The following is a 27982-nucleotide window of genomic DNA, read 5'->3' as shown; positions in this document are numbered from 1 at the left end:
CCGCCCGGCGGAGAGGGGTCGGGGGAGGGGGCAGCATGGCCTGGCCGGCCGGCCCCTTTTCCAGCGCTCATCTGCCCCGGGAGTGCGGCGCCGCTCCTCGCAGGGAGAAGAGGTCCGAATGGAGACAGACGGCAGCCAGCCCGGCCTCGCCTCCCCGGACTCCCCGCACGACCCCTGGTACCGGCTCGCCGCCCCCCTCCCCCCGCACCTTTCCTTTAACCCTCCCCACCCCGTTCACCCCCCCCCCCACCCCCCCCCCCACCCACCCCCTCTCCCCGGGCTCCCGGTGCACGATCGCGGCCGCCTCCTCCTCCTCCTCCTCCTCCTCCTCTTCTTCTTCCCCCCCGGGCCGGGCAGGCGGCGGCGGCGGCGGCGGTGCCAACATGGCCGATCCGCGCCCTCCCCTCCCCGCCCGGCCCCGCGGGGCTCGGCGGCCCCCCCCCGGCTCACGGCTGTCCCCGTTCCTCCCGCAGCAAAATGTTCATCGGGGGCCTGAGCTGGCAGACCACGCAAGGTGAGCGCCGGGCGGCCCCGCACCTGCCGGCGGTGCCCCGGGGAGAGAGGGGGGTTTGGGGATAAAGGGGGGGCGGTGGGAGCGGGGTTTGGGGTTTTGGGGTTTTTTTGGGGGGTGGTGGTGGCTGTGGGGCCGTGCCGGGACACCCACGGCGGGCGCTGTGCTTGCAGAGGGTTTGCGGGAGTACTTCAGCCAGTTCGGCGAGGTGAAGGAGTGCCTGGTGATGCGGGACCCGCTGACAAAGAGATCCAGGTGAGGAGGCCGGGGCCCGCTCCTCCCTTCGCCCCCGCCGCGGCCCGGCCGCCACTTTAACCAACTTTCTCTCTTCTCTCCGCATCCCCTCTCCTGCCCGGGCTGCGGGGCTCAGGGGCTTCGGGTTCGTCACGTTCATGGACCAGGCTGGCGTCGACAAGGTTCTGGCCCAATCCAGACATGAACTGGACTCCAAGACGGTGAGATGACTTCTCTCATCTCAGGGGTGCATTCGCCGGCGGAGCTCGGCCGCGCTCGGAGCAGCCATCGATTGCGGTGTTTGATTTCCAGTTAGAGGTTGTAAACTATCGATTACTGATAGCGATCGATCGGCCCCTTCTCCACCTCACTTAGCAGCTGGTAGCGTGGCTGCCGCCCCGGCTCCGGGCTCGCTATTGACCGCTGCCCCAGCGGCCGGGCATCGATCCGCAGGGCCCTCGTCCTCCCTCCCGCTGACCGTGAGGCCCCTCCGAGGCCGCCACGAGCCCCCTGCCGAGCCGGGACACCTGAGAGCAGCGGGGGGCGAGGGTTGGGGAGAGGGGGAGCCGCCCCCCGTGCTCCCCGGGGGTGCCGTGCCCCTGGCACTGCTCCCTGCTCGAGGCCTCGCTGCCTCCCGTGCTCGCCCCTCGGTCGGTCCTCGCGCCCCGCGGCGTTCCCCGGGCGAAGTTTTGGTAACGCTGGCGGAGGTGCAGGACTTTATTGTCTCCGAGCCTGGCCAGCGCCCGCCCATGTGGGCCACCGGCAGCCTCTGGGAGCAGCAGCCGCGGCTCCGGCTCTCGCTCTGCAAACCCAGGCAGCTCCAGAGCCCCCTGGGAGGGCTCGCGGGGGAGATTTCGGCGGCTCCCGGGGCCGGGGGTGGCTGGTACCCGGTCCTGCCTCGTGAATCTGTGGCGCTCGGGAGATGTGCGGGCTCGGTTTTGGGGGGGTGGGGGTGAGGTGTCTGAGTGGGAGGTCCCTGCTCTGCAGTTTTGGTGACTTCCCTTCCCCTGGATTCCTTTTCCGCGTTGCTGCCCCGGGGGTGAAGGTGAGGGTAGGGCTGGGGAGCGGCAGGGGCTGCGAGGGGCTGAGATGGCGAAAGGGCGACGACGTTCCTGTTCTGGGCACGGGCAGGCAAGGAGCCCAAACGAGCAACTTTATTTCCAGCGCGTGGCTCGGGCATCCTCGCCTTTATCTTGGCACAACGGAGGGGGCGGGAGAGCGAGACCCCCTTTCTGCGGGTTTACGGCGCGAGTCGCAGCGAGATCTGTGTCTGTTCCTGTTTAACTGCCTGGGTTGCTCCCTTTGATGTGCACAGGTCCTTCCTCCCCCCGGGAGCTCGGGGTTAAACCTCTCCCAGCCCTCCTGGCTGGGCCTGGGTCCCCAGGACCCCAAACCTCCTCCTTTGGGAGGGATGGAAAGGGAGCTTTGCTCTGGGGCAGGGTTACAATGAAGTATTTTGAGGAGGACCCAGCTTTTTCTTTTTTTTTTTCCCCTCTTTCTGTTTTGCTAGCCTGTGCAAACACGGTGTCTGATCAGCCAGTCCCGTCAGCACCCTGCAGGCTGGCGTGGACCCCTCTTGGAAGGGCAAGGGCCGAGTGGCCGTCAGGGCAGCGATCCTGGCGGGGTTTGGGGCCGGCAGCGAGGTGAAATCCCGGGTCTCCATTCTTCTCTGAGCTGCCGCTGCCTCCGCAACGCTGCTCCGCGGCCCATGAGGGCAGGGAAGGGAAAAGAAGGGAAGGGAAAAGAAGGGAATGGAAGGGGTGGGTGGGTGCTGCAGGAACAGACGGCCTCGTGGCAGAGGGCGCGTGGGGACCGGCTGGCCATTGAAATTCCCGGCTGCATCTGCTCCGCTCGCCCTGCCGGCGCGGCAGAGAGCGTGGGGGCTGTTCCGCCAGGGTCCTTCCTTTGTTAGCAACTTTGATCCCCTTCCCCGGCCTTTTTGGTTTTTAACGCTGGTTGGTTTTCATCCGGGTCAGGTGTTTTGCCCCAGTAATTGCCAGGTGAGAGGTTGGTCCTGCGTGGAGCCTCTGCACACCTTTTGCCTGCTGAGCTGAAACTGCTGTGAGTCACGGGTTAAATGACACAAACTCATCTGAATCCTAATTTAGGGTTTTGAGAAACTTTGCAGGAAAAGGCCCGGTGTCCTGAAAGGGCAGCCCGCTCTCGAGGCTCGGTGTCTCCTCGTAAACAGCACTTGATCGACGGTGTCTGCCCAACTTGTTGCTTCATTGTTTTCCAATTCTTCCTACCCTAACGAGCGCTGTTGGCCTGATTCTTCGGGGGAAGCTTGTGCTTTGCAGACTCCTCTTTGTTTGTAAGCTAGATAGCAGCAGCCCACGGGGTTATTTATGGAAATGCTTGATACGAGAATTGGCTTGGCAGTCTCAAGGTAAAAGATTTGCGTGACTTTGTAAAGCTGCAGCTGGCCGCTGCCTTGAGCTTCTTCTTTCTGTCTGGGGGAAGAGCAGGCTCGGTGGTGCTGGGTCACCCGCTCGTTTCTTTGTTGCCGTCCCTGACTTTTTGCTGGGTTTGTCTTTTGTGGTGGAGAGCCTGGCTCTGGGGGCAGCGCCAGCTGATGGAGAGAGGCTGGCTGTAGAGTTGTGATGAAGGAAGGAGCCCAGCCGTGAGGTTTCGTGGCTCCTGCCCTGCCCTGGCCCTGCTTTGGGGCACCAATGCCAGCCAGGTTCATGCAGGAGGTGCTGATGGTGGCTGGTGGCATGGAGAGCGTTACTGAGGAGCCCCCGGTATACCTGCACCATCAGGTGTCCCTACAGCCCTGTGGGGTGAAGCGAAAGCGGCTTGTGCTCGGGTGACTTCCACTTGCCGTAGCCTGATACAGGGATTTTTTTGTTTCTCTTTTTTTTTGGATACAATCGGAGCAGCTCTGAATGCTCCCACTCTTCGCAGATTTCTATCTGGGTTCGTAAAAAGGATCCGTGACGTCAGCGGGTGACACTGAAACACAACTCCTCTGGGGCTGGTTGTTTTAACACCAGAAACGAGGGGGGAACGAGGTACCGGTGCTTTTGCTTTAATTAGAAAGCCTCCTGCCACCGAGGAGCAGTCCAGTTTTAGTAACTTGAGGCCGGCGCTGAACTCGCTCTCCTCCGCGTGTTCCCAGGGCTGCCCCTTGAGCCGCTCGCCCGGGCCTCCCTCTACCTGCAACAATAGCTGCTTGTGCAGAAGAATTCGGGCAGCGACTGCCTGCTCCCTGCAGCCAGGAGGACGCGTTATCTCTGCCCAGTTGATCACACTCAGGGTAATGAGAAAATGAGGCCGAGCTTAGCATTGCTGAGTATGAAAGCATCTTCTTGGCAGGGGCTGAATGACACTGGCTGCGAAGTAAAAGACAGTAGATTATTGTTGTTGCTTATTATCTGCCATCAACCTCCTGGGCTCCTGCCGTCCCCCTGTCCTCAAAATTCGCTGTGGGTGCCCGTGCTGGCCAGGCAGGGTGTGCGTGTGTGTGGGGAGGGAGAGGGGGACGGCTCACATGCCCCAGGGAGGCACCCAGAGGGTCCTCTGATCCTCCTGCTCGCAGCCTGGGGACGGAGGTTTTATTTCTGAGTTTATTTGTGCTCTTCACTTTTGCCTCTGTTTACTTAGGTGCCGGGTTTATTTATGTTGCAGGCCGTGAGTCAGGCCGGAGGTGGGGAAGGCAGAGAGAGGAGCTGGTGGAAGGGCCCGGGGAGGCCGAGCTGCAGGGCTGTGACAAGTGAAAGGGCGCGGGACGGGAGGGCGGCCGGGCTGAACAAAGCAGCGGGAGGCGGGCGAGAGACACAGCTTCCCTCTGGGCTGCTGGGACGATGCTCTGGGCTGCCCTCCCAGCTGCAAGCCTGGCCAAGCGCGGGGCCGAGCCAGCCCTGCCTGTGCCGCGGGTCTCCTTCAGCTGATTTGTAGGTCTGGCTCGTCCCCGACGTGATGTAACTTCGCCGGAGTTGCCGTAAAAAAATAGGCTGTAAAGAAAGAGGTGGAGGCGGAGGAGGAGCGCGGGCTCCATGGGCGCTGGGCGTGCGGCTGCGTTCGCGTCCTCCCGGCTTTGTGGCGGCGCTGGGAGCCCGGCGGGACGCGCGGCACCTGGGTGGCGGCTGAGCAGGCACAATGGAGGGCTCAGCGCGCTGAGGGAAGGCTTCGGCTTCATTGTGTGGAGAGGGGCGGCACGCTGCCCCGCGGCCACAGCCCCTGCGCGCCTTCCACGGGCAGCTTTGGGCTCCTGGGTTTATTCTGCACCCTCCTGGCGGCTCTTTTGCTGCTTCACCCTGTGTCAGGGGGTGGAAGGCGTTTGGTTTCTCGCCTGCCGCCTCTCGTCCGTCCTGCCCGCTAGCCAGGTGAGCTCCGTGCTTGGAGGGCGAGCGAAAGGGAGAGCAAAGAGGCAAAAGGCAGCGCTCTCAGCGCGACGCCGGTGATGCGGGGCAGCCGGGGGCAGGCCGGGAGGGAGGGTGCAGCCGAGCCCGTTAATCCCGGCGTGTGCTGGGCTCTGGGTGCCGCCTGCCCGGTGCTCAGCCCGAGCAGCTGCATGCTGGGACTTGTAGTCTCTGTGGAGCGCACCGTGCCGAGCGGGGGATGATGCCTGCGCCCTGCTTCCTTTGGTGCTCCCCAGGGAGATGCTGCGGGCTTTTAGCGAGGTGAGCCACGTGGGCAGAGCCGGCCGTGCGCCCGGAGGCAATCCTGCGTGCGTAAAGAGGCAGCAAAAGGGTGCTCACCTCTGCTTTCCAACGTCTCTTTCAGATTGACCCGAAGGTAGCGTTCCCTCGCCGAGCACAGCCCAAGGTAGGTACCACAGCCCTCGGAAGGGGCAATTCGTGGCGGGGAAGCTCTGTCCCCTGCGCAGGGCTGCCGGTGCCGGTAGCGGGGTCACTCCCTGGGGTTTGCTCAGGACTGGTGCTGGGCATGGTCTGACCCGGCCGTCAGGCTGCAGTGCTGGGGGTTGTGGTGCTGGAGGAGCCAGCAGGCCCCTTGGTTACACGTTCGAAGTGCTGCGATGCGCTCTGTGCCACCTCCTGAGGCTGCAGGCAGAGCCCTGAAGCTGCGGGAGACACGGGACAGCTCCATGCTGCGGTGCACGAGGAGAGAGGGCTGCATGTGCACAGCTGCCTGTGGATAAGTGCATGGCAGGGGCGGGCTGAAGGATTTCACTGCACGAAATGCCCTCGTGTGCCTCAGCTCTGGCAAAGGCAGGAGGAGCTCGGTGTTGGACCTTAGGGGCCAGTGGCTCTGGCGTCGCAGTGAGCAGTTGCTGCTTTTAGGCTCTGGGTGTCCCGTCAGGTTTGCTCTCAGCTGGGAGTTTTCAAGTTCGTCGTCTTGATTCCTGGTGCTGTCACGGGAGGAAGAGCTGGAGGGAAGCACGGAGGGAAGGAGAGGCTGGTGCTGGGAGGGGAGGGAGGGGGTCAGGCCCCGCGAACAATCAGTGAGCAGGTATCCCGAGTAACTGGAGCCAGGAAGCACATGGTAGGAATTGGGTTAATTCCATTAAGCAGTTTGGTGACAGAAGGTGCTTTAGTGTTAGAACGGGCTGCTCTCCAAGGCAGGGAATTGCTGCGGATTAGCCCCATGCTCCTTGGGGTAATTAGGACCATGTGTTCCTCTGAGAGCAGGGGTGTAGCCAAGCAGCGAAGGGGAGGATGCAGCTGGAGAGGCAGTTCAAAGGATGTCAGTGTGCCTCCGCCTGGCAGCAGTGGCCCCTCTCAGGGCAGCTCGCTTCTCCCCTTGTCCCAGAGGCACGAGTGAGAAGTGGCACAGGGGTCTTTGCCTCCTTGCAAAGGCAAAACGGGATCTGACCGGGCTTTGTCCGGGCTCCTTTTCGGAGGAAGCAGAACTGACTTCTCCGGGGGAAGGCTGGGGATGTAACACCCTGCTTCTTGGGGGTTTTGGGGGCACCAAGGGAGCGGCAGCAGCTCGGCAAAGGCTGGAGCCTGCTGTCCGAGGAGGAGGTGTTGGTGAGCTGGTGTGTGCCTGCAGGGAAGCGCTTCTGGAGCGCGCCGAGGGCTGGAGCTCGGCTGCCAGGAAGGGGCAGCCGCTGGCTGGCAGCAGAGGGTGAGCTCGTGGCCTTTGGAGCCCCGTTCTCCCCGCTTTGCTCTCAGTTTATTTGGTGAATTCCTGTCCTTCCCTTTTCCAGATGGTGACCCGAACGAAGAAGATATTTGTGGGTGGTCTGTCAGTGAACACTACTGTGGAGGATGTGAAACAGTACTTCGAGCAGTTCGGGAAGGTAAGGCTCTCGAGTGGCGTCGGATCAAAGCTGTTGCTGCTGGGGCAAACGGGAGTTTTCTGAACTTTTTTGGCGGTGGGATTAGGAGCCTGCGAGGCTTTTGTATGGGGTTAAGTAAATCGAAGGTCGGTTACAGAGGTTGGGTAGCTGTAATGTCTTTGTAACAGACTTAGCCCCGTGTTGGCTTGAAACAAAGAGCTTGTGCTTGTTTCTGGAGTCTCTGGGACCTGGGCTATGGGAAATGGTTTTCCATTTTCCCTTACCCCGAGGCCTGTTGGGCGTTTTGGTCCTGCAGATTTGCAGTTTGTTTGGACGCTGAAGGAAGGAGTGTGGACACTCTCAACAGGGCTGCTGCAGCATCAAACCTGTGGGGTTTGGCCTGTTTCTGCTTCCAAGCCTTGTGATTGATATTTCTGTAATCCTTTATTAAAAATAAGCCTTTTGGGTCCTGAAAGTTCTCCTGCTGAGTCTTGGGCAGGTGCTGATGTTGTTTTGGGATGTTTGGAGAAAATCTGGCATGTTGGCTGTCCCTTGTGTTGGCCTGGGTCTTCTGTGCCAGCTGGTGGCTCGGGGCAGAGTAGGCTTCTGTGGATTGAAGTTGTTTGTGCCCCTGCTCCGTGACAGCCACGTGTGCAAATCACTGGTCACAACGGGGCTGGAGGATGGAAGAGGCTCAGTCTTGGCCTTTTGGCTGCATCGGGAGGCTGTGAGCCTCCTCAGGAGCAAAGCAGTGGTGTTAGACTGAAGGATCCCAAGATTTTTAATGAAATTAGGAGCTGACGGGGATCGTTGCAGCCAAATGCCGAATGTGGTCACTTCTGAGGCAGGGCACTGGGTCTGGTTCACTGTTGCTCGGTGGTGTTGTGTGCTTCTTAGCTGTTGTGGGGCAGGAAGAGCTGGAAACAGTAGCTGTTGGGGTCTTCCCCCCTGGCCAGGGTGGCAGAGCGTGGTTTGCTGGGTGATAACTGGCCGGGATGTTGCTGATAGCATCCTGGATGTGGAATGGTACCACGGGAACTGTGGAGAGCGTGAGGGATGAAGGCTTCAGTATTCATTGTCTTCTGAAAGATCATGCAAAAGGGGTGATGCTACGTTAAGGCACGTTAGCTGGTGAAAAGGAGGGGAGTTTTGAAATCAGTTTTGCCAGATCGTTGGAACATCTGGGCAGACAATTTGGAACGAGTGCTTGTTCAGTACCTTCGCTCAGTTTCAAAAGTCAACTGTGTGTGTGCCTGGAGTGCTGTTGTGACTGCAAAGTGAGACTTGTTTCTGTTTCTGCGTAGCCCTAAGAGAGTGATAATGGCAAAAGTCATCACAAATCCTCGTGTCTGAGAGTCATAAGCTCTGTGTGGTTTTTATTTTCTGTTAGAAATAAGCGAACTGTTTGTCCCTGGGAGCTTTTACGTGCTGTCACTGAAGGGCTCCACTAAAGGTGGTGGTGTCCATGTGTCTGTGTCATCTGAAGGCTGTCAGCCGCATGTGTTTCTGTGCTTCTACTGCTGGCTGCGTTCGATAGGAAGCTGAAATGTCTTGGGTGTAATCCCCTTTTAACCTGAACTGTACCCTTGTTAATGTGAAGCAGAAGCATGTCATGTAGCACTCAGTTTGCAAGCAGTTACAGTCCAGTTTGAGAACTCCTTTCCAGTTCTTTTGGAGTGTTACCCTGTTACATTCCTCTTGTTTAATGGCCGCGTGTTGAACGAGGTCCTTACACCAGGAGACTGGCAAGGAGTGGTTGTGTCAGATTGTTTTCTTAGGACTGGGCAGAAGGGAGGGTTCTGCACAGCTCAGTGCGTTCATTGCCCAAGAAGCAGCATCCCGGCTGACATCCGCTGCTCCGTCTGCATTAGGTCGATGCAACTGGCCTCTCGGCTCCCGGGAGTTTCCATGGGGAGAGGTCAGGGCTGGTCGCATTGATTCTCTGGTTTTGGGGCTGTTTCCTGACTCATCTGGCCGTTTCAGCCGAGCAGAGACTCCTCAGAGCTCTAACGCGAAGCATGCGCCCTGGTCTCTAGCCATCTTCCAGGCCAAGCCTCAAATAATTCATCAGAGGCCAGGAAAGCTGTTCCCTGAGAAACTCTCTGCAGGTGGTGGTTCCGTACGGCTGGCCGGGGGATCGGTGGGGGCACACATTGCTGAGGAAAGCCTCTGTGGCCATCAGCGCTGGGGTTCGGAGCTCTGAATGTGCCTCTGTGGTTTCCAGGGCTAAGAACAGCCCGTTGCCCACATTTCAGACGTGAGTCATTCTTACGGAGAGCATGACTTTGGTGCGCAGGCTCTTTATGATGCTCGGGGCCTCCCATGTTTCAGAGGTTTTCTGGGATCCCTTCTCCAGAGGGACGCTTGGCACCTGACTTTGTGGTCTTCCACCTCCTAAATTTATGGCATCTTTAAGTGAGAGGTGAAGCTTCAGGCAGGTGAGCCGCATGGTGGAAAGCCTCTGTTGTGTAAACAGCAATGTTTTCTAAGTCACCTGGGACAGTATTCTGGAGTCGGATTGGGATTGGCTGTGAAAGACTTGTTAAGGGTGCCCTTCTTGGGGGACTCACCCTCCAGGGAAATGGCTTTGTCTCTGTTCCCTCTTCCTCTGAGAGACTCCCTGTTTTTCCAGGATCTGGCAGGGGGAAAAATCACTCTTCTCTCCTCCTGCCTGCTCAGGAAGCCGTGGGAGCAGCCACGGTTAGATCCTAGAGAGGAAGGAGAGGGGAGCACAAGTCACGCTGTCCTGATTCCTCAGTATCAAGCTATCAGGCTCCTGTCTGTGCTCTTCAGTCAACCTTTGTGAATCCAAAGGCAGGCTCCGTTTGGCTCTCAGCTTCAGTGAGAGGCCATCCTCTGCCTCTGAGGACAAGGGAGCACGGAGTGCTGCACGGCTTTGCATGGAGGTTATCTTCTAGGAGGCCCTGAGGCTGCAAGCTTAAGCATGGGGTAGGTGTGCCACCACTTGGAGCCTTTAAATCGGGAGAGATGCTTTTTGAAAAATACCCTCCAGTCCACCCAGAAAGCAAGTATGTGCTGTAGGGATTAGGAGAGGAAGTGCTATGGCCTGCAGTACAGACAGGGTCAAATACGATTATTGTAACGTTCTGTCATCCACATTTGTGCACTGCAAGGTACCAAGGTAGCTGGTGTTGGTGTGTCTCAGATCAGGGCAACACTTGGAGCTTTGTGTGTTCATTAGCTGGGGAAGAAAATATGGAAGTTTGGTTGGGCTCGAAATGAAACGGTTTCCCATTTCAGAAAACAAGATCACTGAGTCTGACTTTCCATTTTGTCATTTCTGCTTATTGTCCTATTTTTGTTTTGTTTTCTTTCCTTGCTGAGTCCAAAACCTTCTCTGAGCCTCGTAAAATGGAAGTGACAAAAGAAAAATGAAAATGTGTGAGAAGGAAATCCCCGAGCTTTACTTAGGGTTAAGGGAAGAAATGGAGAGGCTGGCACCCCCATTCTTCATATCGAAATGCTTGGTTTTGACAGGGAAAAAAAGGTGACGCTTCGAAGAGGATCCCAAATAGTGTGAGAGTTTCTCTGGTTCAAAGAAGGACAGCTTTCTTTTTTTTTTTTTTTTTCCTTCCAAAACTGTGAATGAAAAATATGGGCTGAGGTTTTCATGAGGAAAAATACAAAGTGGTTTTCTGTTTGTTTGTTTGTTTTAGTACAGTAAGAGCCACTGAGAAGTGCTCTCAAGCCAGCTTTGGTTTGTCAGGTGCAGCTGCTAGGGCTTTGAACATGGTGGGATCTCTAGGAAATACTTCTGGCTCCAAATCTCGAGTATCTCTGAGATGCAAGATGGGAACATGCACATGCTTTGTAAAGAGATTTTTTTCAACTGTAGGATTGAAGTCCAGGAAAAGAATTACATTCAGAGTATGGGCAGCCAAGTGTCTTGGCTTAAGGTGGAGTGTTGGAGATCTTGAGACTTCACAAGGAAGTATTTCAATATCGTCTCTAGACTCAGGCTACCACCCTCGCTGAAACCTGAAACAGAAGGAGAGGAGGAAGGTACCTCGTACCCAGCACCTCAGGCATAGCTAGTTCTCTGTCTTGCTCAACACGTATGAGGATGCCTCGGGAGCTTGAGTCCCAGCTTCCTCCTTTCCTGCTTCAACCTGTGGGAACGTGTTGCTCTGTATTACTTTTTGGGGACAAAGGGGTTGACCATCAGAGAAATTTCTTTGGGCTGTTGGGTCTCTGAGCTTATAGGCAAAGTTATATACTTAAAGTAATAAGTGAAGAATAATTTTGGATCCTCTTTCTTTTCCAAGGGTTGGTCTGACAAGGTTTTGGGGTAGAGAGGGTCAAATAAATTACAAGGTAAGAGGCTCAAAACAGATAAGGTCTCTTTTTGTCATAGAGCTCATCTAAGCTGTGAAATCTTTGCCCCAGGGTGTTGTTGCTAAAATTTACATAGGCTCCAAGATGATAGGACAAATTCATGGAGTGCCTGGTAAAGATACAGACACCCCTTCAGGTTTGGGAAATCCCTGAATCACAACTGGCTGGGAGCTGAGGGAGGATCTTGGGATCTGTCATAATATCTTTCCCTTGTCCTTCTGTTCTTCCAAAGGGACTTGCTGTTTGTCTGTGTCCTGGGGGTTGTTGGGCAGCGTGGGCCTCTGCTCTAACTCGGTGCAGCCGGTCTCGTTTGTCATTAGGAGGGAACTTGGGCCTTTCAGAAGCTAGGGGTGCAGAGGTGTGCTGGAAGAAACAGGGGCCTGGCCCCAAATCTGGTGTTTCTTGTGTGCTTTTGCATTTAGTGAAGCAGAAGTGCAAAGAATTTATTCACAATGATGCCTCTGCGTGACTCACTAATCAGTCGAGGCTCCAAGAGCGCTTGAAAAGTGCTTAAAAACAGGCTGCATCTGTCCCTGGGCTTGCAGGTGATCTGCATATTTGGATGAGTTGGTCACGAAACCTCCGTCTCTCAGTGCGGTAGATCGTGCCCAGAGAGAGACCTGCTCTCTAAAAATATCCTGGAAGCAAACAAGAAGGAAAAATCTGCTGAGGTCTGAGTGCGATTCTGACCTTTAGGTTGCCATCTAATACTCAGTCCAAATTCTGGACCGTTTGCTTAAGACAGATTCTGAGATCTCAGTCAGGCGATGACTCCAGTGCTGTCCCGACCGAGGGAACAAGCTCCGTATCTCGCACGCGGGATTTAATGGCAGGTTGCATGGCTGTCACAAATGCATATTCATGTACACCTGCCAGAAAAATGGTGTGGTTGACTGGGGTATATTAAATGAGTTTTCCCTGCTGACTAATTGGAGAACCTTTAGATACTGATAGGGAGTTTCTTTAAGGGAATACTTGTTCCTGCGCTATGGCTAGGCAAGATTTCCCTCACTTTGATTTGGGAGAATGTTAATTAATTAATCTTTAATCTGCTGTTCTCTGGAAATTTCGGGGATCAAAGAGTCTTGTCAACCTGCGGTGGATTTCCAAACTGGATTTTGGATTTTCTTCCGCTGATCAGAGGGCAACTTATGCAAATGCTCACACGTAACACGGTTGCGAGGAACAGATGGGGAGGGGAGGAGAAGGGGAATCTGATCACCTCTCTTGTGGCAGTAGGCAGTTCGGCTGGTGGTAACAAAGCCTCTGGAACAAAGGGTGCTCTGTGCTCCGCATCTGGTAGGCAGATAGCCAAAAATGGGCTAGCATTAATGGTCATTCAGATCTTCAGTGGTTCATCTGATATTTGCCAGGTGCCCACGGTGCAGCGTGAGAGCAGGCAGGAACACCTGGGCAGGCTGACCCACTCACCTGTGGCACGGAGCGGGCTCGGTCTCTCCGTTTAGTCTTGTTTTCTGCAGAATGGGGTAAGGAGGCTCAGAAACCTGGTGCCGTGTGGGCACAGCATGCCTGCTCCATGGCACTGGGCTCTGGGTCGGTGCTTTCTCCTCCCCAAAATTAGCTTGCCCTGTCTGAGCAGCCAGGAGATCCTCTCGGGGTGGTTAATGCCCTCCCTTTGACGGGATGGCCAAGCGGTTTCTAGATCATTTGGTTTATGTTTCCCGTGCTGAAGCTGTCTCACCAGCTATTATTCCTCAGCCTGGTGTTTTGTTTTTTCCCCCTACAAATATGTTGCCATGGTTCCTTCCAGGACCAGCCAAGCAGTCTTTAGTTGCTGTTCAGGTGGAAGACACCTGTCTCTGCAAAGCCTTTGCCTGAATATTTACAACTTTCTCCAAGATCTGCCTGTGTGCAAGTGCATCCAATGTTTCTCATCAAACTTGTGTTGGAAATTTTTATTTATTTATTTAAAATCTGCAAGAGGCTGCCATTGGCTTCTCTTTTGTAGAGAGATCCACGGCTGTCCCAGGAAGACTGAAAGGTGGTAGGGTGGGACTAAGCTACTGAAAAAAGTCAGGCTTTTTGGCTGAGCCTAGGTGGATCCTACTGCATTCAGTTTTGGTATAAAATGTCTCCTGTTTGGGAGGCACCTGATGTTTTGGCTGGGCTGAGGGGTGCTTTGGTGGAGAGTCTCCTTGTGAACCTGTCACTTTTCCTCCGTGTCACCCCAACCTCACTGATATCAGGTGCTGGTTCCAGAAGGGCCTCTCGGGAGGGTGCTGCTTGCTGCCCGCCTGCAGCAGGGGCAACTCCATGAAGGATGAGGAGTTCCTCCTCAGGGGGAGTTTTTCTCCCTCCATTTCATGGATGTGTTACTTCCACTGAGCCAAAGCCTTTTTATCTTCCACTCCCATTTGGTTTCCAAAGCTAGAGAGAGCCTCTGGAGGCAGAATGGAGAGGTGATGTTACCTTGGGTTTAAGGCTCGGGGACATGGTACCAACTCCCTCACTGCCAGAAACCTGTCAGAAAGTGATCCTTTATGGTAGGGTTCCTTGGGAAGGACACATCGAAAGAGCAAGGGGTACTGCTCCTGTCACCCCTCTCTTCTTGACGGTTCTGACCCTCGTGGCCAAGCACGGGGAGCGGCAGCATCTCTCTGAATTAACAAACCTTGAACTTGTAACCTCAGTGCTGGATAACTGCTGCCTGGACCAGCAAGCTATATAGTTCCCTGGGAGAGAGCCTTGACCACTAAGCTAAACAGTTCTCCAGTAAAGCGATCTGCTTCTTTGACTGTGTTTAAAGAATTGAAACAAATATTTATTTAAGGGGAGGGGGAGAGCGGGAGAAAGACAATTCACCCAGCGAGAAAGCCTTTGTTCACGTCCAGTTATGATCACAGATTACTTCCACACCCTGTTAAAATGAACTTCGGGGTGCTGCTGAGCCTGCGTGCTGTTTGCCGTGCGCTTCTCCCACTTGCGTTTCTGGCTGCTTTTAGCCGAGGTGTCTCCGCCACCCTTCAGGGGCCGGCTGAAGGCACGGGGCCGGGATCTGTGTGAACCACAAAGCGTCCTTCATCCGCCCTTCATCCTCACCACCCCTCCGCCCGCATCCCGCAAAACACCCTGCTCAGGCCCCCCATGGTCAGGGGCTGAGGCGAGATGGCGGCATCTGGGTCGGTGCAGGAGGGAGGCGAAGCCCCGGTGCTTTTTCACCTTTTTCCATCGGGAGAGACCCGCTGGGCCCTCACTCCCTCCTCCGCCCCGAGCCCCCCCAGGCTGAGGAGAGCGGGCGCCGCGGGGCGGCTTTGTGCGGGCCCCGCCGCTCGCTCTAATCCGGGCGGCAGCTGCCAATGGCGGCCGCGTTGCCGCGGAGACGGCTCCCGTTGGCGGCCGCCTTTGTTGGGGCCCACCGCGGCCCCCGGCGGGCGGCCATTGTGGCGGCGAGGCCGCCGGGAGACCCCCGCCGCGACGGGCCCGTCGCGGCGGGGGTCTCCCGGCGGCCTCGCCGCCACAATGGTCGCCCACCGGGGCACTTGCCCCCTCAGCACCGCCTTCCCCTCCCGGCCAGCACCGGCTCTCTTTGTCCTCGGCTCCCGAGTGGAGGTGCTGGGGCTCAGATCCTCTCCGACCCGGAGGGCTACGAGGCATGAGCGGCCTCCATGGGGCCAAGGGGAGGCCGCTGGGCTCAGCTTTGCCTCAGGGAGCTGAGTGGAGCCATGCTGGGCTGAGACCACCAAACGCATCTCACCTGTTGCCTTGGGCAGGGTGAGAAGGGGTGGTCGTACATAAGCTTTTTTGGCAATAAAATGCAGTGGTTGTAGCTCTGCGTAAAGTTTGGGCCCCAGAGTTGGGTGGGGTAAGACTATTTCACATACATAGTATTCATATTTACATATATACACTACATGTCCATATATATGTGTCCATTTCAGTTTAGCTCAGGACAGAAGGCAGCTTCCAACAAGGCACGTGTTATATATCATAAATAGGTTCTCACAACACCAGCACGTTTCAGGGTGCTGAGCAGACACCTGACTTCAAAGCACTGGCAGAAACTTGATAAAAGGACCAAGCTGAGGCAGGCTGCGGCTCTCCTCTCAGTGTGTAAAGTGTGGTTTGGGATGAAGCTGTTACCCTTCTCCCCACTCCAAGTGCTGGAGCGCTGTGGGAACTCAGCGGCCGCTGCCCAGGCTGGTGCCCTGAGCTGGGTTTGTGCTCGTACGTGCGGGGCTCCACCACGTGCAGCTGCTCCTGCGGAGGCTGCTGGGGCTGATCGGATGGAGGAGGTCAGCCATGTGCCCAACCTTTCTGTGAGCTGGGTTAAAAAATGCATAAAAATAACCAGTAAAAACTTAAGCCACATCAGGTTCCCCACCATCACAGGCATGAAGGGAAGTGGTGTAGGGGCAGGAGCGAGGGATGGTGGGGAACAGCAGCGCAGGGAGGTGTTTTCAGCCCCAGCTCCGTGGCTGCACCTTGGGAAGCTGCTGAGGCATCGCTTCAGATCTGTGCGAAGTCATACGTGTCCCATGGCTCCGGCTGGGTTGCTCACGTTTTGCAGGTGGTGACTTTGCAGAGGGAGGCAGAGCCAGGACAGGACGAGCGCGAGATGAGCAGGAGCCAGGTTGTCTGTTGTCACCTCGCTCTTGCAGGGCAGACGTGTCGGACAACCCCAAGGGCATCGGCGATGACGTCTGTCTGCTCACGATGGCGCTGGAAACGTTAGCAAAGGCTCCTTCCATCCTCAGGGCACCGAGGTGGAGCCGGGTGCCCTGTTTTGTTTGTGGGGAGCTGAAGTTAAGAGCAGTGCCCATGCCGGCGAGCTGTCCCCTCCCTGCCATGGAGTTTGGGTGCTCGCTGCTCGGGGAGCAGGCGCCTTGCACATGGCAGCGCGGCCGGGCAGCTGCTGGCCGAAGACTGCCACCGCCTCCCCCGAGCACTTGCACGTCCAGTTTCATAATCGGATTAAGGCAGTGGTATTAGAGAGGAGGGATGGGTCAGTGGGACAGGTTTACACTGGGGCTTACACGGAGGGGATTGAAGTGTATTTTTTAACCCTGCTCCGCCTGACCTGCGGCGCGGTGCAGATGTGTCTGCAAGGAAACGCCCAGCGGGAAGGTGGTGGTGGGGGAAAGTGGCACCAGGCGATGAGGATGCACCGGGTGATGGGATGTGCTGGGCAATGGGATGCACTGGGCGATGCACTGGGAGATGTGCTGGGCTATGGGATGCACTGGGAGATGTGCTGGGCGATGGGATGTGCTGGGCGTTGCGCTGGCCTCGCCATGGAGGAGAGCAGCCCCCGGCCGGCTGGGGGATGGGAGCCGACCGCCCCTCCCCCCGGGGAGGCAGCCCTCGCTCAGGCCTTGCAGTAAATTTGCTCTAATTACAGCCTCCAGCAGTGGGAAACCTCACTTAGAGGAAAGGCTCCTCCGGGGTGGGGGCGGGGGCCGCTTCCCAGCTTTCCCAGGCGGGCTCTGTTGTCTGAGGCCTCCGCTTCCCCCCGTCGCTGGGAGGCCCCTTATTCCTCTCCCCTCTCCAGCTTTGCTTCTCTCCCCCCCTTTAATTCTCCTCTCCTTTGAGGCTGGGATTTGGGAACAATGCCTTCCCTGCTCTTTGCCCCCCGGCTGGAGCCGCAGGCAAACAATTGGGGTCGCTGGCTGCAGCGTGGGGAGGGGGGAGCCGGCAGGGACTGGGGCCGGTCGAGGGGCTCAGCCCGGCAGCACCTGCCCCAGGCCGGGGGGCTTCGGTTTGGGCAAGGGGCACGGTGGCCCAAGCTGTGGGGATGAGCCTGGTGCGTGCACCCTGTTTCCTTCTTGGGGATGGGAGGTCTTGATCCCTGCTGGTTTGGGGAGGCCGGGTTTGCGCAAATATGTTGGCGATGCTTGCAGTAACCTGATGGGAGCTCTTCTCTTTGCAGGTGGACGACGCGATGCTGATGTTTGACAAGACAACCAACCGACACCGAGGTGAGAGCGGTCTTCTGGCTGTAGGAGCGGGGAGCAGGGAGGGTCCCCCTCCTGCCCTGAGCAGGGAGGCGCTGGTATCCCAGCAGCAGGGCAGGCGGGTCGCAGCTGCTCTTTATCTTGCCTCCAGTCGCCCCATCCTTCTGCATCTGCATCCTTTACCAGCGTCCCTTGCAGCACAGAGAGCTTTTGTCCAGTGCGTTTCCTGTGCTGTAAACTCGCTGAGTTGCAGATATGTGAGAGGAGGCGGCCCCCTCCCCTCCCCTCCCCGCGTACCTCGGTGGCTCCAGCCCGCAGTGTGTGTCTTACCTTGTCCTGTGTAACCCGAGCCCCGGCAGCGCTGACAGAGAGGCTGAGGAGTGCCTGCCTCTCACCCCTTCCTCGGCTGGGAGCCCGCTTGTGCTCCCAGGTCACCTTTTTCTTACACGAGCCCTGCTGGGGTCTGGTTACAGGATGGGAACAAGGCTGTAATGTGTGTGAGCTCCAGACCCAGCCCACCCATGGGTGTCCTTGCCTCCTGCTCCCCGCGTGTGTCTGCAGCCTGCCTGCCTCAGTGCCTGGCACGGCTTGACACCGGTACTGCACCGACTCAGATTGATTGGCAACAGCTTAACCTACGAACCTGGCTTCAGCATCTTCCAAGTCGGGGCCAGAAGCAGCCCTGTGAGCTGTCTGAAGCCCCTCCGAGCACCTCTGCCCCCGCAGCAGGAAGGGGACACTTCCTTCTGCTCTTGCTGCACTGCGTGCCCTTCAGTTCTTTTTGCTTTTTATCAAAAAAACATTAGATCTGTTCTGTTTGCACGCCTTGGGATGGTGTTCCAGCCTCATCTTAAAAGGGAAGAAATGCTCCAACCCCTGTTGTACCCTTCAGTCAGTAGTTAATGAGAGTTGTTGGGTATTTAAGGAGGGAGCAGGGGGAGCTGCCTGCCGCTCTGTCAGCAGCGTGGGCCTGGCAGAGGTCTCAGGACAGGTTTTGGCATCAGGGTTTAGCTCTTGAGTTCGTGAGCTCCACCACACATGGGTGTTGAGAGGAATGGTGTGTAACTGCCTGGGCACAGACGGGAAGGGTTTGTGGAGAGATTCTTTTGTAGTACAGATAAAAAGTGGATCCCTGTCCTTGAAAGTTATTGTAAAGCACCATGAAACTGGCCGTTCTGGAAAGCAGAAAGCTCTGCTTAATCCCTGCGTGGCTGTGATGCTAGCCTGGAGAGATCCTTCAACCTGCCTCAGTTCTCCAGAAACAGCTGTAGTCAGCTGAATTTAGTCTGCCCACCCTCACTGGTGTTTGCCAAAACTGTCAGCAGCGGGTTTGGTGGGAGAAAGGAGGTGAGAGCGTGGGCCAGGGCCGTGCTGTGTCTTACCCCCAGGACTAAACTCTGGTGAAGCTTTGCAGATCGCTTTGCCTGTGCATTATCTGTGCAGCTCCCTCTCGTTCCCTGTAACCGCGTTGCTGATACTTGCCCGCTTATGCAAGGTTTTATGAGCAGTGGCCGAAGAGGAAATGAGCAGGGTGTTACTGCGGGCGTGCTGCCTCCAGCACGGATGGGGATGTCCTGGCAAGCAGCTGGTCGTTGCTCTACCAGCTCTCTTTGTGTGAGCGTCTGCTGGGATCCTCCCCAGAGTTATCAGCCGTGTGCTTTGCCTTGCAAATAGCAAAATTAAAAAACAAAGCAAAACAAAAACACTTGGTTTTGAGAACAGTTGGGTCGAGAGCAGAGGGTGGGAGGTACAGAAAGAGAAGGAAAGGGCAGTCCATAAGGGATGTGCTTGTCTTCTTCTGCACAAAGGCAGGAGTTGCTGGAGAGGGAAGATTGGGCACAGCCGTTTCCGAAGGCTGATTGCACTGTCCTTGAAGCTTGTGGCTCCTTCTCTTCTCCTGCCAATAAGAGAATGCAGGGGATGGGTGCGAACTCTGCAGAGCTCTCGCCTGACCAAGGGGGTTTGCTTTTTCTTCAGGGTTTGGCTTTGTCACATTTGAAAGTGAAGACATTGTGGAAAAAGTCTGTGAAATCCACTTCCATGAGATCAACAACAAAATGGTGAGTGGCTGGGCAGGGAGGTACCTGATGGAGAGCAGGGCAGTGGCACAGGGGCACAGTGGCACAGCTGAACCAGCACGATGCTGGCATTTCAGGAAGAGTGCCTTAACTGTACCTGGATCTGTGCAGTGCTGCAGGTTTTGAAGTTACAGCAAAACCTCACGGTGGCCTGGGAGGGGACAGAGCACTACCTTTATTCAGAAAGGAGGAAAATGAGGCTTTGAGGCCCCGGTGCAGGGCCAGGTGGAAGATGAAGGGCTGGATAAGAGCAGTGTTTGAGCTCCTCTGTGCCCGTTGTGTCTGCAGAGCGAGGGGAGGCTGGCAGCGTGCAGGACCTGGGGAAGGACAGCGGGACGGGCTGGTGGGACTGGAGATGGTGGCTGGGGACAGCCGTCCTGGTGGGCAACCTGGCTGGCCCGGGGGCTGCGTGCTCTGTGCTGGCCACAGCCAGGTCTGACCTTGTCTTCCTTGCAGGTGGAGTGCAAAAAAGCCCAGCCGAAGGAGGTGATGTCCCCGACGGGCTCAGCGCGAGGGCGGTCCCGAGTCATGCCTTACGGGATGGATGCCTTCATGCTCGGGATCGGCATGCTGGGTAAGCCCCGGACAAATCTCATCCCAGTCGTGCCCGGCAGCAGCTCCGAGGTTTTCTTGCCAGGAGCCTGCAGCGGGCAGGGCGGCCAAGGGCAGCTCTCCCTGGTGCAGGGCTGGGGACAGCCGGGGAGTGCCGGGACCTGTTTGCGATCACAACTTGCCCTCTGGTGGCACCTGGAAAAACTGCAAACTTGTCGCTGCTGTCCTGTGACAGCCGGAGGAGCTGCCCGGAGGGAGCCAAGTGCTGGGAAGCTCGGACCCTCTGCAGCTTAGTGCCTGTGGTGGCGTATAACCAGTAACTCCTAATGGCTCTTGTGGAACAGGGCACAGCTCAGAGCTGAGCCAAATGCGGAATAATCCATGCCCAAGCATTTTCCCCCTGTGCTTCTGATGGATTTCTGATGGATTAGTTCCTAGAAGAGCCCCAGAGTTTCCACTTGAAATAGTCACCCTTATAAAGGTTCTTACTGTTGCTTAAAGACTATGAAAATGCCCTTAACATTTTAGTTAAGCTTTGTCTCACTTCATTCCCTCCCTCCCATGGACAGCAAGTATCTGGTAGTGCAAGGAAAACCATTACCCCTATTGTGGGACTGTTATAAAGAGCCATCAGTGACAGCCAGCTGGGTTTCGTGTCCCTCAGTGATTCTGAGGTGGATGTGCTCAGACACAAGATTTTAGCAGCCTCCGCTTCCAGGTCTACAAAAGGATCTGAATGGAGCACGAACCTTCCAGCACGGTCGCTGTTCCCAGCCCTCCTCCCTCCCCCTGCTCTGGCCAGCCTCGAGCTGAACCAGGAGCACTCTGTTTGCTCAGGATCATTGCTGGTGCTGCCGGACAGGCTGTACTCAGCCTGGCTTTCCTTGCTAAGCCTGCCGATAACAGGCAGTCACTGAACAAAACCCCCAAAAGGGCATTTTTTTCCCCCAGTGTTTTCACTGGACTTATTGAAGGAAAACAAATCTTCAGCCTGCGGTTTGGGCTTTTGCCTTTTCTAAGCCATCTGAATTTTAAAGTAGCGAGGCTCGAGCTGAGTCATTGCAGAATCCACGTATTCATTTCTTGGGAGATCTCAAATCAAATATTCGTCTCTGAGTCAACGTCCTGCGTTCTCACAGGCCTGTGCTGTAGAGGTGGACGGCTTCCCGGGAGTGGCAGGCACTGTCCTCCTGCCCAGCTCCGGGAAGAAGTGCTCTGCCTGCATTTGCCAGCATCTCTCATGCGAAAGTGACTCAGAGCTTTCAGCCTTTCAGATGCCACCACCTCCCCGATCTGTCCCTAAGTCCAGCTGACGCATCAGACTAAGGCTTTCTGCAGAGCTGTGAGCTTCTGAGAAGGAAACCTTCGTGTCCCTACATGTTGGGAGCAAGGGAAAAAGTCACTGGGGCTGTTAAAGCGCCAGCTCACATGCATCCTGTTCCCTGCCTCAGCGATTCCCTGGGTTTTGTGCTGTGTGTGTGTTCTTTCTGAGGGCAATGGTCATGCTGCTTGTGAGCAGCCGGGCACCGAGGAGAGGGACGCGGTGAGGCTGCAGTAACAGCGCCCTGTTCTGTTCCCCAGGTTATCCAGGCTTCCAGGCTGCCACCTACGCGAGTCGAAGTTACACTGGCATCGCGCCCGGCTACACTTACCAGTTCCCTGGTGAGTGCTCCCCGCTCCTTTTCTCTGCCCGCCTTCAGGTGACGGGAGTCCTTGGCATGATCCGTGACCCAGGCTCTGCCCCTTTTCCCCTTTTCTCCCCCCCCTTTTTGGTCTTTCTTTAAATTGGAGACGGATGTGGAAGGGGGAGGGGAGAAGCCCTGGAATAGGTGGGAGCAGCCTGTCCTTCATTAGGATTATCCTCACACCCCGGTGACAGGAAAAGCCCCAGGCTGCTCTGCTGCCCTTTATGTCAGCCTCCTCCGTAGGGCTGCTGCTGTTACCCAGGAGGGCCCCCGCAGCTCTGCCTGTCTCGCTGCCTTTGTGTGTGTGTCTGTCTCTCTTCACCAGAGTTGCCACCGCTCTGAAAGTAGCAGGGGAGTTTGAATTGCAGCTTGCTGTGGGCTGGGGAACCCCTCGGCACCCAAAACACAGGCACCCGTGTGCTGTGGTTGCCTTGTGAGCCCTGCCTGGACCTCTCGCAGCTCCTGCTGTGCTGTGGGCTGCCCGTCCCTCCTGTCTGAGGGGTTTGAAGCTCCCAGCCCCGCCGTGCGCCCAGGACACGGCCGCTGCCATCAATGGCTGGAGCCTGCTGTGCCGCAGCTGCCAGAGCTGCCTGGGGCCTCTTCTCCTTCCCCTTCCCTGTCAACCCGGGGATGGAGGCTGAGCACACGCAGAGAAAAAAGCCCTCCTCGCTGTTTTCTAGAGATGTGGCAACTCTGAGCATCCCCTCCTTACCTCCCCCTCAGTCTCAGGGTTGTTACACGAAGCCTTGCTGGCAGGGGCTGGGAGTGGGCAGTCGGCTCTTCCCCCCGGCAAGCCCGGGCCGACTGTGGCTGAAAGCTGCTGTTGCCTCCTGGCTGCCTGGAAGCTCCCTGCGAATACAGTTCATGGCTCTCAGTCCCCGTGGCTTCGAGTGCCTCGCCGTAAAACCTGGGCTGGGCTGCAGGTGAAGCTTGTGCTTGCCCTCCCTTCCAGATTAATGCTAAGGACAAACGGATCCTTTCAGTCTCTGGGGCCCAGCACCTTTCAGCACCAGTTAGAAATGAGTTTAAAGAAGGCACTGGCCCGGTCGCAGCCTGCTCCCACAGCAGCCCTGGCTGCTGCCTGTCTGCGGGGTCTCCCTGGGGGCGGTTGATGGGTTCCTAAGCTGTCTTGCATTTCGTTTTTAGAGTTCCGTGTAGAGCGGACCCCTCTCCCGAGTGCCCCCGTCCTCCCTGAGCTCACAGGTCAGTCCCGCTCATTTCCTAAACTCACAAGCTGGGCAAAGGGGGCTTTGGGCTGTTCCAGTGGTGTTGCTGCTCCACAGCCTGCTGCAGTTAGGCTGGGAGAGCTCCTTGTTCCCTCCGTGTGAGCTCCATCTGCAGCTGGGGCTGGCAGGGCGGAGAGGGAAGCAGGGCCCTGTGCACTGCCTCTGAGAAGGGCAGTGCAGGTCACACCAGGTGAAGGCGTTGTAATTCCGAAATGGCATTTCCTGCTGCTGGCCTCTTTTTTAGCTCCTTGCCCTGGGCCGGGTCTAAGTCAGGTACGGAAAACTCCAGAGAGCAGGGTGACTTCTCAAAGGTCCACGAGTGACCTGAACCTGAGCTGCTGCAGGGACAAGATCTGGAGTGCTGGGAGGAGGGAGAGGGCGTGGGGCGCTCCTGCTCACTAATCCCACGTCCCTGAGCAGGAGGTGTAGGGTCCCTCAGTCCCTGTGGGATGAAACGAGGCCAGAGGGCTGTGCTCCAGGGCTAGTCCTGGCTCAGAGTGTGAACACCCTCTGGATCCTCAGCCCCTGCACCGTGTGCGGTGCCTTCTCTAGGCGGTGCTCCTTCTGTCCCCTCTCCCTCCCACGGCCATGCTTCCCCCAGCTCTGTCGTGTCCGTGGTATCTGTTGTAGAAGAGCAGCTTTGTGTAGCACCCCGCTCCCCGTGTGCCATCTCATGTCCGTGGTGTTCCTCCTCTCCAGCGCTTCCTTGCCCCCACCTGTCTCAGGGTGCGAATCTCTGCAGTGGGGGTGTGGAAAAGCTTCCTGAGAAGCTCCCCCGAAATTATCCGTACAAACAGGGCTGAAAGAGGGTTTTGTGGCACAGAGCCCTGTCGGTCCTCAGGGAGTCTCCGCTCTCCGGGATGCTGAGGTTGGCAGCCAGCAATGAGCAAATTGCCCTGAGGGAGGTAGGAAGAGATGAAATCCCAGCTCCCTCTTAACAATATCCCTCCCTGACATCAGGGATGCAACTGCATAAGCATCTGACCCCATCTCTAAGCCTTTTGGTTGCCAAACAAAGGAGATTTGGGTTCAGTGTGTATTTGCACGTGTGATTTTCCCAGCAAAACCTATAAAATTTGTAAAGGAACATGGGTGACCTGAGAAAAAAAAGTACTTTTCCCTCCGAGGTCCGCCCCGGGCTGCACCGTGCCCCTCCTCGTGGAGGTGAATGGCCGGGGGCCCGCTGGCAGCTGGGGTGCAGCAGGGCCCTGCACAACAGCAAGTTCTCAATGCTGCTTTGCCTGGCTGGGTGCCACGCCAGCTTCCAGTCCTGAGTGTCTGGCTGAAGCACCAGCTGGGGATCGTGGCGTTCTTCCCTCCCCGTTCCGCTTACCTACTGCTAAGCAGTCGCTGCGCAGCCTCTTGGCGAGGCCGCGAGGTTCCCATGTGTAGGCTGGAGCCGGTCCCGCGCAGCGCGGGGCCCCCTCGGATCCTACAAAGGCCCCGCAGCTCAAGGGCCCTCGTGCCTCGAGTGGCTGAGCGCCTGCAAATGGGCTTGGCACGGGGAGCTGAGCTGAGGGGATGGCACAAGCGGGGCTGATTGCTCCAGCGAGCCGAGGGAGAACGCGCAGGTGCCTTGTGGTCGCTGCACCAACCTGGGCTCTCCATAGACGGCCTGCAAAAGCCAGAAGGGATTTTCCTGGAAAAAAACAAAAAAGAATTGGAGTCCTTGAGAAGGCCTGGCCCTTGTTCTCATTTAAAGCACATTCATTCATCTGTTTTAGAGCCTTGAAGCAGCGGTGGGGCGGGCGGGCGGCTGCCAGCAGCGTTTCCTCCCCAGAGCGGTGTCTTTGGGGGCGATGCGGAGCTGCAGCATGCTCGCCTTGGCCCGGGGCCTGCAGCGAGAGGCAAACCCAGATCTAAGCCCTGCGTGACGTTTGCCTGAAACAGGCTGGTGCCTGCTACTAAATATTCCCTTATAAGCTAGTCTGGATTTCAGCCTTAACGTGATTGATTTGTTCTGACCTCTTTTTATGGTGCTCTAAACAGAATCACGGTGAATTTCACATTCAAGCATGAAATGCTGACCCAGTCATTTTAAGGGCAAAGAGAAACACGCTGGCTGCGTGCCTCCTGCCCTGAGGGCTGGTTGCCTATGGCAGTCGAGTTGGGAATTAAAACTGCCACGTATAAATTAAGACTTACTGTTTTAATTAAGCCATTTTTAGTTCCTGCTCCCTCGGTATATGTTTCCTGCTCGTCTGCAACGAGCAGCGAGGGGCTGAGCAGTTCAGGTGTGAAAGCGGGGAGGATGGCGTGCCTTGAGCAGAGAAAGAGGTAGAAAGAGGCTGTTAAAATAAGAGCCTCAAAACAGAGGGGAGGGGCTGAGCCTCACATCACTGAGGATCGCTCCGAGCTGCTGGGTTTCTCCACGTTTATAGCCAAAATTTGTACCTATAATACCCTGGGATTTATGTGTCTCTCTGGTTCAGCTCTTCCACATCCCTCAGCTGCTCCGGGCTGTGGGGTTAGCAGAGCATGGCTCGTGTCCCCCCGTGCAAAGGGTGCCAGCAGAGGCAGGGCTGGGCGCTCCCCTGCTCTCCTCCGTGGACATCCTGCACACTGCACGTGGCCGATGTGCCTGCGTGGCCCTGGAATTTCGCAGCGGGGACAGGAAGGGCCCCGTTGAGGAATTCCCCGTGGAGCCACGAGGTCCCTGAGGTGCCCGTGCCTTCCTTTGCAGCAATCCCCCTCACTGCGTATGGACCAATGGCGGCAGCAGCGGCGGCGGCGGCCGTGGTGCGAGGGACAGGTAGGTGCTACCTTCCTCCCCGGGGTGTGGGGCGGGACGGGCCTGCGTTTTGGGGACCTTCACTCCAGTTTTGCCACCTCTTCCAGGTTCCACCCCCAGTCGCACCGGCGGATTTCTGGGCACCACCAGCCCCGGGCCGATGGCGGAGCTTTACGGAGCCGCCAACCAGGACTCAGGGGTCAGCAGCTACATCAGCGCTGCCAGCCCGGCCCCGAGCACCGGCTTCGGCCACAGCCTAGGGGTGAGTGTTCCCTGCTGGGCTCTGCGCAGGGGGAGGGTGGTGGCAGGGGCAGGGGAGGGGGCTGCATCTCCACGCGGTGATGGAGGCAAGCTGGGGGGGAGCAGACAACTTTCTGGTTGGGAAATGCCACCGCTGAGCCCCGCGCTGCCGGTGCAGGATGCCGCAGCTCGCTGGGAGCCTGCTGCGTCCCTGGGCTCCGCTGGATCTCCCCAGCCACAACTCAAGGTCCTGATCTCCAGACCTTCCCCCTACCTGGCCCAGATGTTCCCAAAGCTCATCTTGGCCCTGACGCAGTGTCCTGCGGGTTGCTGGGCTCCTTTAGTCCTGGCACCTGCAACTGGAACTGCGCTCCCAGCATCTGAACCGCGACTGAATATGTTTTGGTAGTAATTTTCTTCACTTCTCTTTTGTTTGCTTAACAGGGGGTTTTAACTCTTTCCTCGCAGGGTCCCTTGATTGCAACAGCTTTTACCAATGGGTATCACTGAAGCTGGGGACCAAGGAGGCAGGAGGTAAGAGAGCTTCAAACAGGGCCGGGTAGTTAGAGAAGTGTGAAATTCTGAGCTTGGGCTCCCAGCAGGGGCTGTGGAGGCTGCGGGGAGGCTCGCTGGCTTCACCCAGCCCACGCAGGGAGTCCTGTGGCCAGCCCAGGGCTCCGTTCCACACAGGGGTTGATTTCCTGCTCCTCGGGCTGGGAGCGTTGTGGAGGGATCGCTTGGTGTCTGGGCACAGAGGGGGGGAGATGAGAGCACTGACAGGAAGAGGAGAGGTCTGCAGGCTTGGCCAGAATCATGACCTGGTGGCTCACCTGTGTGGCAGGGGGAGCCTGTCCATGCGGCTGGTTGTTCTCACTGCTGCTGAGACCGCCTCTCTGCAGGGCAGAGCTTTCCTCTCCTGTCTGGGAGAAGGGCAGAGGGCAATCTGGGTGCGATCAGTTCTGTTTCTGGTCCTCAGCAGGGCCTGGGAGGGAGCTGGTGGATGGCGTCTGGTCTGTGAACACGGCTGAAGTTTGTTGGCTTAAAAAGTTAAAAAAAAAAAAAAAAAAAAAAAAAAAAAAAAAAATTATTTTTTTTAAAGGAGGCAACAGCTGGCAGGGAAGGGTGTCCGGACAAGGCCCCCGGAGCCTGGCTGGGCGCTGAGCTGGGTGCTGGAGCTGTGGCTGGACCCTGCCTGGCTGCAGCCTCCCCGGAGCCAGGAGCTCCGCAGGTCGGGGCAGGCCGGCTGCACGGCGTGTGGAGCCTTGTTGGTGCTGTTAAAGAGGGAAGCAGCTCTGCTGGGCCCCGTTGCCGTGCCAGCGAGGTGCGGGGCAAGCCCGTGTCGGGGCAGGTCTGGCTGTGGAGTTATTCCTGCCGGGTAACCCCAGGAGAAAGCCCCGAGAGGAAAGCCGTTGGTTGTTCTAGATCCTGTCCCTTCCTCCCCCTGCTGTGTCCCGCAGATTCCCCAGTGACCTAACCGAGGACAGCGGCTGGAGGATCTGGTGAGCCTCGGGGGATGAGCCACGGTTACCTTTTTCTCGAGTCAAACTGCACACTGCCGGCCGGCTGCCAGGCTCCTGCCGCCCTGCCCTGATCTCTCCCTTTGACCAGACCACACTGGACTGAACCCGAGGAGATCATCTCGCTTTCTTACTAACCACCGACGGTTTACGCTTCCCCCTCCCCTGCCCCCAGCCCACCGGTTCTTCTTTTATTTATTTTATTAGCTGTTAGTTTTATTTTTTTATTTTATTTTTTTATCTTTTTTGGGGCTCCCCCTTCTTTTTGTTGTTTGCTCTTTCCCGAGCTAGTAGACATATTTTATGAATTGGCTTTGTGATTGTGTTAGGTAGTTTTTATTGAGGAGTATTTTTATTTGGCTTTGAAACTGTTTTGAATATTTTCAACTCTGTTGTTGTTGTCGTCAGTGTTTTTAAAGCACGGTATGTAACAAGAATGCAGTTCTGAAGGAAAGAACGAGACGCAGAGAGAGCAGAGGATGAGAGGAACTGATGTATTTCTATTTTTTTTAAAGAAACTGTTTTTAATTGTTTCTGTTTTGTAAATGTGAGGCTTTGAAAAGTGTGAAACTCCAAGGATCCGAAAACGTTGGACATCGCTATGGAACAAAACAAATGTATATTTTGCTAAGTGAAAAACACTATCTTACAGCTGAAAGATTTTTTTTTTTGTTTTCCTAGGTTTAGTTTTACGTGGGATTTTCTTTTTCCTCCTGTATAATATGTAAATATTGCGAGCTGAACCTGGCTGCC

General features: G+C 56.7%; 1 protein-coding gene across 2 annotated transcripts; it reads left to right on the top strand.

Annotated features, from left to right (window-relative positions):
* Positions 1-8: 8 nt before the first annotated feature.
* Positions 9-27434, top strand: MSI1 (musashi RNA binding protein 1). Of its 2 annotated transcripts, XM_032199295.1 has the most exons (15): positions 9-177; positions 474-514; positions 685-766; positions 882-966; positions 5474-5515; positions 6861-6953; positions 17176-17224; positions 19178-19260; positions 19735-19852; positions 21412-21492; positions 22662-22718; positions 25425-25493; positions 25580-25734; positions 26181-26246; positions 27170-27434. In XM_032199295.1, exons 1-14 carry the CDS (start codon positions 119-121, stop codon positions 26220-26222), a joined length of 1056 nt encoding a protein of 351 aa, XP_032055186.1. In that variant the 5' UTR covers positions 9-118; the 3' UTR covers positions 26223-26246; positions 27170-27434. The 2 variants fall into 2 exon arrangements, with proteins under 2 accessions (XP_032055186.1, XP_032055187.1); XM_032199296.1 differs by lacking the exon at positions 22662-22718.
* Positions 27435-27982: the final 548 nt, after the last annotated feature.

This window comes from Aythya fuligula, chromosome 17 (genome assembly GCF_009819795.1).
Source record: "Aythya fuligula isolate bAytFul2 chromosome 17, bAytFul2.pri, whole genome shotgun sequence".
Taxonomy (NCBI): Eukaryota; Metazoa; Chordata; class Aves; order Anseriformes; family Anatidae; genus Aythya; species Aythya fuligula.
This window is presented reverse-complemented; position numbering and strand designations above follow the sequence as displayed.